Source organism: Tauraco erythrolophus, chromosome 24, assembly GCF_009769465.1.
Source record: "Tauraco erythrolophus isolate bTauEry1 chromosome 24, bTauEry1.pri, whole genome shotgun sequence".
In the NCBI taxonomy this organism is placed as follows: Eukaryota; Metazoa; Chordata; class Aves; order Musophagiformes; family Musophagidae; genus Tauraco; species Tauraco erythrolophus.
In genome coordinates this window covers 607,192-617,931 of record NC_141488.1, presented here as the reverse complement: position 1 = coordinate 617,931, position 10,740 = coordinate 607,192, and the positions used below count along the sequence as shown (strand labels likewise).

The window sequence follows — 10,740 nt, the reverse complement described above, 5'->3', positions numbered from 1 at the left end:
GTTTGTTACTCACACAGGGAGTGCCTTTGTTACTGGTCAAGGTTTCAGCATGATAGAATATACCTGTTTTATTTGGCGGACTCTACATTTAAATGAAAAATCAGAATCAGTTACAAAAAGACGGGAGCCCAAAAGGATTTTTGGTAGCCTGCTGAACTTTGGCTCTGTTCTCAGCCATCCCTCTGCAATTCCCGCTCGTTATCCAGCTGCACGGGGGGAGGAGGAGTTCTCCAATTCCTCCGACTTCAGTGTGAACTTAAGGGAAACGTTCAACTTGTTAAAAGCCATTTCGTCACGGCTTCGTCCTCCCGCGGGACCGACCGCCCCGGCGGCCCCCGGCGCTCCGCGCGGCGCCGCAGCTCCGTGACGGCCGAGGCCGCGCGGGGGCGCTGCGCCATAACGGGCCGCGGGGCCGCGTTGGGAACGGGCGGGGTGTGAAGGGACCGCAGAGAGCGAGCATCCATCCATCCATCCATCCATCCATCCATCCATCCATCCACCCATCCATCCATCCATCCACCCATCCATCCACCCATCCATCCATCCATCCACCCATCCATCCATCCACCCATCCATCCACCCATCCATCCACCCATCCATCCATCCATCCATCCACCCATCCATCCACCCATTGATCCATCCATCCATCCATCCATCCATCCATCCATCCATCCACCCATCCATCCATCCACCATCCATCCATCCATCCACCCATCCATCCATCCATCCACCCACCCATCCATCCATCCATCCACCCATCCATCCACCCATCCATCCACCCATCCATCCATCCATCCATCCATCCACACATACATACATACATCCCCCTGCCACGGGCAGGGACACCTTCCACTACACCAGGTTGCCCAAAGCCTCATCCAACCTGGCCTTGAACACTGCCAGGGATGGGGCAGCCACAACTTCTCTGGGCAACCTGGTCCAGTGCCTCACCACGCTCGGAGTGAAAAATTTCTTCCTTGTATCTAATCTAAATCTCCCCTCTTTCAGTTTAAAGCGATTGCCCTGTGTCCTGTCACTCCACGCCCTTGTCCAAAGCCCCTCTCCAGCTTTCCTGTAGCCCCTTAAGGTGCTGGAAGGTTTCCCTGGAGCCTTCTCTTCTCCAGGCTGAACAGCCCCAACTCTCTTAGCCTGTCTCCAGAGCAGAGGTGCTCCAGCCCTCGGATTATCTCCGTGGCCTCCTCTGGACCCGCTCCAGCAGCTCCATGTCCTTCTGATGTTGGGGACCCCAGAGCTGAACGCAGTATTCCAGGTGGGGCCTCACGAGAGCAGAGCAGAGGGGCAGAATCCCCTCCCTCGCCCTGCTGCCCACGCTGCTTTGGGTGCAGCCCAGGACACGGTTGGCTTTCTGGGCTGCCAGCGCACGGTGCCGGCTCATGTTGAGCTTCTCATCCACCAGCACTTCCAAGTCCTTTTCCTCAGGGCTGCTCTCGATCCATTCTCCACCCAGCCTGTACTTGTGCTTAGGATTGCCCCAACCCACGTGCAGGACCTTGCACTTGGCCTTGTTGAACTTCATGAGGTTTGCACAGACCCACCTTTCCAGCTTGTCCAGGTCCAGATGTCATGCAGCAACTCATGTCTTCTGCAGCTTAATCGGGCTAGAGACCCTCCCCTGCTGCCTTGCCCTTGCTTAGTTTAACTGCAGAGTTGGAACACAAAGCATCTTTTCAAAACAAGTACCTGATTTTATGTAAGGACCCTGAACTGCAAAGTGGTCCCAGTGGTTACCACCAACAGCTAAAGCATGTTCTCTTGTCACAGTGGATAAACGCCTCGCTTCACCTTCCATACCCTGCACTGAGCTTTCTCCTAAGTTAAATAGCGCTGCACTGTCTAAAGTTGTCCCTCCATTTAAACACTCTTTTCCTGTGATTAAGTTATCTTTCCTTCTGAAAGAAGGAATGTGTGGACACAGAAACTGACTGAAAGGTCCATCCCCTATGCAACCTTCAGTACTGATGAAGGAGTGTAAATGGTGAGGTGAGCCCAGATCACCTCTGAGGTGAAGGAGAGAGGCAGTTGCAGAGGACAGTCCTGGTCTCTGGTGATCCTGCAGTTAGGAAGTGCCATTCTCTCCTTACTGGCTGCAGAAGAGGCTTTCAAGACTGTTGTGCTTGCTGTGGTTGTATCATGACTGTCAAGTATCTTCACTCCAGGGTCACTCTGTGCCTCGGTTTCTCATCATCCTACTGCATGGGTCTCAGTGGGGACAGTAGTGTGGATAAATTACTGGGGACAGTGGTATGGGTATCCATGCAAGTTTGGCCTCCTTTGCTCTGTGCTGTTCCTGACTGCTTTTGTAGGAAGCCTTGCCTAGAAGCATTCAACAGAAGCCTGCCGTTTGCCCCAAGCTGTACGTTGTACATCACACGTGCTGTGAAAACCTCGCTCTGGTAGGCTGTGACATCACCTCCAATTTATTTCAGGCACACTTTGAATGGAAAAAATACCCACAGCCCATGGCCAAGGGCACCAGGTGAAGCCCAAGAAGAGATGGGCCAAGGACAGCAGCCAGCTCGCCTGCGAGGATTTCCATCTTGAGAATGTGGGTTAAAAATGTACCATGTCCTGCCTGCTGGGGGGCAGAGGCTGTAAACAGAACTGTGGGCACCACAGCTAATGGCCTGCAATTAGACTGTAAAGTGCACGTGCTGAAGACAATAATATTATCTAGAGGTGACAAAATCATCAGGTTCTGCTCAGTACTCCTAATGCTCTGGAGATGGTGTAAGCCCTGCTCAGGCAGCGTCGCACTGGGAGGCTGCTCTCGCTGAACGTGCTGGACGGCCTCTTCCTCCCTCTGCGCTCCCAGTGCTTCAGGATGTGTGTGTCTATGGATCTGTGTTCTGTTTGCCTTAATATGCAGCTGTATGTATGACCTTGTGCTTGATAGTGACTGCTTGAGATTTAGTGTTATTTTTCTTCAGTGTGCGTAGTTTAAGCAAAAGAATTTTTTCTTTTTTTTTTTTTTTTTCCAACAGGAAAATTATTTACTCTGTTATTTAGGATTTTTTTCTTGAGTAAAAGATAACTAAATTGAAATATTAAATTATTGGGATTGGTTGAAATAATTGGGATTGGTTGTCTTACCACCCAAGCTGTGGAAAGAACTAGCAGGGACTGTGAGGATGAACCACCGCCCACTGTACTTGAAGAGCAGGTTCGGGAACATCTGAGGAACTTGAAGGTGCACAAGTCCATGGGACCTGATGAGATCCATCCACGGGTCCTGAAGGAACTGGCGGATGAAGTTGCCAAGCCACTGGCTATTGTATTCGAGAAGTCGTGGCGGTCTGGCGAGGTCCCCGATGACTGGAAGAGAGGGAACATAACCCCCATTTTTAAAAAGGGGAACAAGGAGGACCCGGGCAACTACAGGCCGGTCAGCCTCACCTCTGTGCCTGGCAAGGTCATGGAGCAGATTCTCCTGGGAACCGTGCTAAGGCACATGGAGAGCAAGGAGGTGGTGGGTGACAGCCAACATGGCTTCACCAAAGGCAGATCGTGCCTGACCAACTTGGTGGCCTTTTATGATGGGGTGACAGCATCGGTGGACAAGGGTCGACCAACGGATGTCATCTACCTGGACTTGTGCAAAGCTTTTGACACTGTCCCGCACGACATTCTTCTCTCTAAACTAGAGAGGCATGGGTTTGATGGATGGACCACTCGGTGGATAAGGAATTGGCTCAATGGCCACACTCAGAGAGTAGTGGTCAACGGCTCGATGTCCAAGTGGAGACTGGTCACGAGTGGCGTCCCTCAGGGGTCCGTGTTGGGCCCGGCCCTCTTCAACATCTTTGTCGGTGACGTGGACAGTGGCATGGAGTGCACCCTCAGCAAGTTCGCTGATGACACCAAGCTGCGTGGTGCCGTTGACACGCTGGAAGGGAGGGATGCCATCCAGAGGGACCTCGACAGGCTGGAGAGGTGGGCCCGTGTCAACCTCATGAAGTTCAACCAGGCCAAGTGCAAGGTCCTACATCTGGGTCGTGGCAATGCCAGGCACAAATACAGACTGGGCGGAGAATGGATCGAGAGCAGCCCTGAGGAGAAGGACTTGGGAGTACTGGTGGACGAGAAGCTCAATATGAGCCGGCAATGTGCTCTTGCGGCCCAGAAGGCCAACCGCATCCTGGGCTGCATCAAGAGGAGCGTGGCCAGTAGGTCGAGAGAGGTGATTCTTCCCCTCTACTCTGCCCTCGTGAGACCTCACTTGGAGTACTGCATACAGTTCTGGAGTCCCCAACATAAGAAGGACATGGACCAGTTGGAGAGGGTCCAGAGGAGGGCCACGAAGATGATAAGAGGGCTGGAGCACCTTTCCTATGAGGACAGGCTGAAAGAGTTGGGGCTGTTCAGCCTGGAGAAGAGGAGGCTCTGGGGTGACCTTATAGCGGTCTTCCAGTACCTCAAGGGGGCCTACAGGAAAGATGGGGAGAGGCTGTTCAGGAGGGCCTGTTGTGACAGGACAAGGGGTAATGGTTTTAAAATAGAGGGAGGTAGATTCAGGTTGGATATTAGGAAAAAATTTTTTACCATTAGAGTTGTAGAACACTGGAACAGGTTGCCCAGAGAGGTGGTGGATGCTCCATCCCTGGAGCCGTTCAAGGCCAGGTTGGACGAGGCCCTGAGCAACCTGATCTAGTTGGAGATATCCCTGTTCCTTGCAGGGGGGTTGGACTAGATGACCTTTGAAGGTCCCTTCCAGCCCTAACCATTCTATGATTATATGATTCTATGAAATTAATAATAAAATTAATTCATAAAATTAATTGTAAATAATTAATTGAAATAGTAAATTATTCATTTTAGCTAGATGGTAACTAAAATTCATTGCATCCTAATATACTAATTCTAACTGGAGTCCCATTGCTGATTTTTTTTTTATTGTATCAATGATAGGAATCACCAACTCACACAAATTCAGTAACAGAGTCTCTAAACCAGGCATCGCAGGAAAGGACATTCAAAGAAACTTTTAAAAGTAGATTCAGAGTCCCCGATTCCTAAACATACATGTAAGCATGGGATTTTGTGTTCTCAGTAGTCCGTTGAATTTAAGGGTTATTTGTAGTTTATGAAGTTACATCATGAAGCAGGTGCATAAGTCATTGCAACAGAGGGGCTGTCGATTTTAAGAGACTTTCCCGACCCCAGGCAGAGCACTCCCTGCCAGTTTCGTTCGCAGAGCCCAAGAGCTTCCAACCAGCTGAAGCAGACCACAGTTCTGTTTAGATACTACAGTGTTTATTGGTTTTTTTTTAATTTTACATATTTACAGTTCTATATGTTATACTGTGCAGTGCACCTTACTGCTTTAAGGGAAGGGTTATTTTGACTAATTATTCGGCATAAGTCTGTAGCCCCTGGTGATAATTTAGCACATTTTAATGTCAGCACAGTGAACAACCATGGTAAAGCTTTAAGTAGGGAACGAAATTTCTGTCAGGCCCATGCACACTCATAACCTCATAATCTGTTTTAACCTGAAACCAACAAATAATGTTGACTTGTGTGATTATTGTTACATCTCTGATTGATGCTGCTCTGCCAATGAGAATGGATAAGAGCTGCTCAACGTGCTATATGTATTTCTTGGTGAAAGATTCACAATCAAAAGACTTTGTATGCACAAGTGCAGGATTTTATTAAATTTAAGAATATATGCTACTTAAGGTTTTGAGGACCCAGGTAGAAATCCTGCAAGATGTGTCTCTGTCATGGGGTTTAGAAGCCTGACCTGGAGTTACTTTTGAAAATGACTTTCAGTCACGACAGTCTTATTTGTAAGGCAGGAAACAGCCCATGCACTCTTTTTGAGTACATGACTTGGAGCATTTTTGTGGGGGAAAAAAAAAAAAAAAAGGTTCTTTTCCTTTGGTGATCACATCTGAAGGACACAATTTATAAAAATTAATTCAGTAACTCAGTGTCTGTTGAGGCATTGTTTGGTTACAGTAAGACTTTCTCCCAGTGTCAGGCTGTCCTATTTACTGGTCTGTTGAACATTTATAATTCATTTGAACTCTAGACTAGATCATTTGATGGAAAATACCAGGTTTCACATCAGATTTTTTTTTTTCCACAGTGATGGACAGCTGTTGTAAGCAATAGGACTGCTAGTAGGCTTGTTCATATACAGGTGGGTGGGTGATGTGCCCTTCATTTTATTTCACACTGCTGGAATTGTTCTAACACTGAACAATGGCTGATTCTTGCAATATATGGGAAAGGCTTGATATCACTTTTCTCAGTAACTGAAATCAAGGCTGGATTTGGCTTTAGTTTTTAAGTAATACAGTCATTGTCTTTAATATTCTAATCAGTCTATCTGGTGGTTTTGGTTTAGATTTTCTCCTGCGTTGGACATGTGATCAGCCCAGTGTTCAGGTAAAGAGATTTCTTAGACTCTAAAAGAGACAGCTCTGAAGTGAGCCATTACTGAGTCAGAGAGTTAAAGGGATGGTAACAGTATGGGGAAAAAAAAAACAAACAACAAAACAAACAACAAACAAACAAACAACAGAGAAGATAAAGGAAATTTCTCACAGAGAAACTAGATTAACTTTAGCATCCCTGTTCACTAAAGAGAACTTGGAGGATGTTTCCAAGTGGAATCTTTATTTCTGGCCAAAGTGAACAACAACAAATCTTCACTATTAGTGCTCAGCTGAAGAGCTCAATGCAACTCAAGATCCAAAGTGCAATGGTATCAGCAGGGGTGTTCAGTCTCTACTTAAAACTTCCTTTGCACCTGCCAACTGCAATACCTCTGCTGTGATACCAGTTTCCAAAGAGATCTGGGTAACTGCTTATCCATAAGCCTGATGTCTGTACCTGGCCAGTTTGCAGAAATTATAATAAATAAGAGTATTACTGTACACATAGTAAATATGGTGTTTTGGGGAAACAGTCAAAATGGCTTTTGTAAAGGTAAGTCATGCCTCACAAATCTGTTGAAGTGATTAAGAAAAACTGATGAGTAGATTGGGTGAAGTCCAACTGATACAATTGGACTCTCAAGAGACTTTTGACAAGGCCCTTTGCCAGATACTCCTAAAGGTCAACAAAGAAGGCTCAGACTACCCAGCATATTGTGTGATCTGGAAAGTACAGGAATAGTGAGGTGATGACATCTGCTGATGAAACAAGGCTCTTCAGGGTAATAAAAACAAAGACTGACTGTGCAGAGTTGCAAAGAACCTTAGTTAAAAAGTGAGAGAAGGAATACAATACAGATAGGTGCAAAAAGTGAGCAAACAGGAAAAAATGCTGATGTCACCACTCACGGCTTTGGAATTATATTAATTGCGACTGTTTTGTGGAAATGTCAGATCAGTGCTATGTAATGATTAAAAAAGTAAAGTAAATCTTAGGAATCATTAGGAAAGAAATTGACAAGAAAACAGAAAATACCATTATGCTGCAATATAAAACTACGATGTATCCATGTCTTCAACACTGTTTGCAGTTCTGGTCCCTCTCTCTGAAAAAGAATGTATCAGAGTTGGGAAAGGGTCAGAAAAAGGCAGCAGAGTTGACCTGAATGTATGGGCCATTCTTGGAGGCAGGTGACTGCATTTGATAGACCTTGGTCCCTATAGCCATTCATACGTTAAAAAATTCTTGTAAGTTGAACCTTTGCTCAGTGTCACAAAAATGGTCATTAGGAAGAGAGGTTAGCCTTCCTGGAAAAAAAAGAAATCAAGAAAGTAATAGTCTAGTGTGAAATATGAGACTCTAGATCTCCTTATTGGAAAAATACACCTCAAAAGAAAAAGCATCTCTAAAAATAAGTTTGACTCACAGAAGGTAGATGTTTATAAAAAAATCAAACACGCAAAAACGAAAAGTGTTGTTTCTTATGTTGGGATTGAGGAGCTCAAGAGAAGCCGTTTGACATCAAAGTTTTATTGTTTCACATAGAATATATGATGCTCTTGCTCCACAGATTCCTAACCGAGTGACTCTCAGTTCTGTGTCGGATGATGTGAAGCTGTACCAGTTATGACGGATAGAGGCATTTCTCCTTGATGGCTGGGAGGAGGCTGGACTGTTGATTATCTTCTTGGAGAAGTTTGGCATCAATCTTTTCAGCCCTCACAGCATGCTTCAGAGCTGTTTATGATGCATATTCAGGATCTCTCTCAAGAAATCTTGGGCTAGCATAATGTAAGTGACATTCTGGTACTCGTGGGTGGATCTGAGTGAAAGGTCTCAAGAAAATCTCTTAGGATGTTTTCTTCAGGTTTGTGAAGGTTTCAGGTTACACTAAGTGAATCTAAAGAAAAGTATGGAAAGCCTGTAGATTGTATACTGTGATACCTCAACTTCCACAACCCTCGTATCACCATTCTGGACTAAAGCATTCACTTTTTCCAGATTCCCTTAACCAGTCTATTCTTCCTCTTTTGGGAGAATCACCACTCCACAAGTCATTACGTTAATTCACCATGTGCATGATCAGAAACATCTTAGTACTTGGAACATGCTGGGAGCTTCAGCACCAATGCATTGAATTGTGGTACCCAACACCTGACTTCAGCATTTGAAGACTGGATGTTGAAGAGAAAACCTGGATTGTCTGGATGAATAAATGAAAATGAAGCTCTGCACTTTTCAAAACGAGGTCTTGATTTATAAATCTGGCAGAAATTATGCTTACAGAAGGAATCCAGACAGTATGGTTTTATATCTTGGGTATTCTACTAGTAAAGTGTCCCTTATAAATATAAAAAAGGTGGCATTCAGCTATTAGAGAGGAGGGGAAAGTACTCTTGAGGGTAGCTTTGTCCCCAGCACAGGGACTTCAGTTACATGCCCAGATGTTTCTTTTTTGGCCTCTCACTCTTCAATATTGATTTATGTAGCTTTGCAGAAGATTAGTTCAGAAAGGAGGTGTGAATAAAAGATAATAAAGACTGATTTAGTCATCTGCAAGATGAAAATGAAAAACACCTAAATTCCCACCACTTATACTACCGTTTGTATTGCCATGCACCGAATCATGTCTGGATGATTATGTTAACATTTTTCTTTAACAACGATGTCTTGATGCGATGTGATGAAAAATCTATTTCAGGAGAGTACGTCATCTACTGTGTAAGCTGAAGTTTTCAACAAGTTAATATTTCTTCAGTGTTGGACTCTAGTATGAAAAGTTCTCTTTCAGCAAAAAAGTAAGCCTCTTTCTTCATCATCCCAGAAAGTTTACACTGGAAAGTGAAAGTGAAATCAGAGCAGAGGATGACTCACTATAACCACTCAGCAGAGCTCTCTCTCCAGAGCTCAGCAAATAAGTCATTAAATTCCACTGAAACACCACTGGCTTTAGATGAAAGGACACTGTTAGGCCTGAAGATTTCTCTGTCAGTCCTTCTGTCTGTTATAACTTTGGCAACGATCCTCGCAAACGTTTTTGTTGTTATTACCATTTTTCTGACTAGAAAGCTCCACACACCTGCAAATTACCTCATTGGCTCCTTGGCAGTGACTGATCTTTTAGTGTCTGTCCTAGTGATGCCCATCAGCATTGCTTACACTGTCACCCACACGTGGGCCTTTGGCCAAGTGTTGTGTGACATCTGGCTGTCCTCAGACATCACGTGCTGCACAGCCTCGATCCTACACCTCTGTGTTATTGCACTGGACAGATACTGGGCTATCACAGATGCTTTGGAATACGCCAAACGCCGGACCGCTGGCCGAGCAGCGCTCATGATTGCCGTGGTCTGGATGATCTCTATCAGTATTTCTGTGCCACCATTTTTCTGGAGGCAAGTGAAAGCTCATGAAGAAATTGCAAAGTGCACTGTGAACACAGATCAAATTTCCTACACAATTTATTCCACGTGTGGAGCTTTCTACATCCCAACTGTGCTTCTCCTGATATTGTACGGTAGAATTTATGTAGCAGCTCGATCCAGGATTTTGAAGCCACCCTCATTGTATGGGAAACGTTTTACTACTGCACACCTGATTACTGGTTCTGCTGGGTCTTCCCTCTGCTCCATTAATGCTAGTCTTCATGAAGGGCATTCCCATTCAGGTGGATCCCCAATATTTATCAATCATGTTAAAATAAAACTTGCAGATAGTGTCCTGGAAAGAAAAAGAATTTCTGCTGCAAGAGAAAGGAAAGCCACCAAAACTTTAGGCATTATTCTGGGAGCTTTCATTTTCTGCTGGCTGCCTTTTTTTGTCATGTCCCTAGTCCTACCCATCTGCCAAGATGCCTGTTGGTTTCATCCCATCCTACTGGACTTTTTCACATGGTTAGGTTACTTAAATTCATTGATCAATCCAGTCGTTTATACAGCTTTTAATGAAGAATTTAAACAGGCTTTCCAAAAACTAGTACATTTCAAAAAGTGTTTATCTTGAGCCTCACCTGTTGTGTTACTGACCCTTGTACAATATCGCAGCCTGCCTGGAAACTTTCTGTGCTTTTATTGCTAAGGTAAGGAGTGGTCATTGCCATCTCTGCTGCTGCCCTCTGCATGTGACTGGGAACTTCTTGCTAATTTGGTACTTTCTGTCTGGAATTCTGCATCTCATAACAGAACTTGTCTGTGGTTCCTGCAATGATTGTTTGTGTATATAAGGTCAAGACGTGAAGTAAGCGTTGTAACAAGTGAAGGAGTGTGAGCCAGAGAGCTGAGCTTGTAGGATGAGACGACATGTTATCCGATTCCGACATGCCTGTGTAACCTGATG

The 10,740-nt window shown here is 45.1% G+C and overlaps 1 protein-coding gene across 1 annotated transcript; it reads left to right on the top strand.

Moving 5' to 3' along the window:
• The first annotated feature begins 9,270 nt into the window (after positions 1 to 9,270).
• HTR1D (5-hydroxytryptamine receptor 1D) lies at positions 9,271 to 10,407 on the top strand. Its single transcript, XM_009985844.1, has one exon. The coding sequence runs from the start codon at positions 9,271 to 9,273 to the stop codon at positions 10,405 to 10,407; it is 1,137 nt and encodes a 378-aa protein (XP_009984146.1).
• The last annotated feature ends 333 nt before the right edge of the window (positions 10,408 to 10,740 follow it).

Excerpts from the sequence above, each read along its gene's own strand:
- HTR1D (XM_009985844.1), top strand. The coding sequence starts at position 9,271 with ATGACTCACTATAACCACTCAGCAGAGCTCTCTCTCCAGAGCTCAGCA.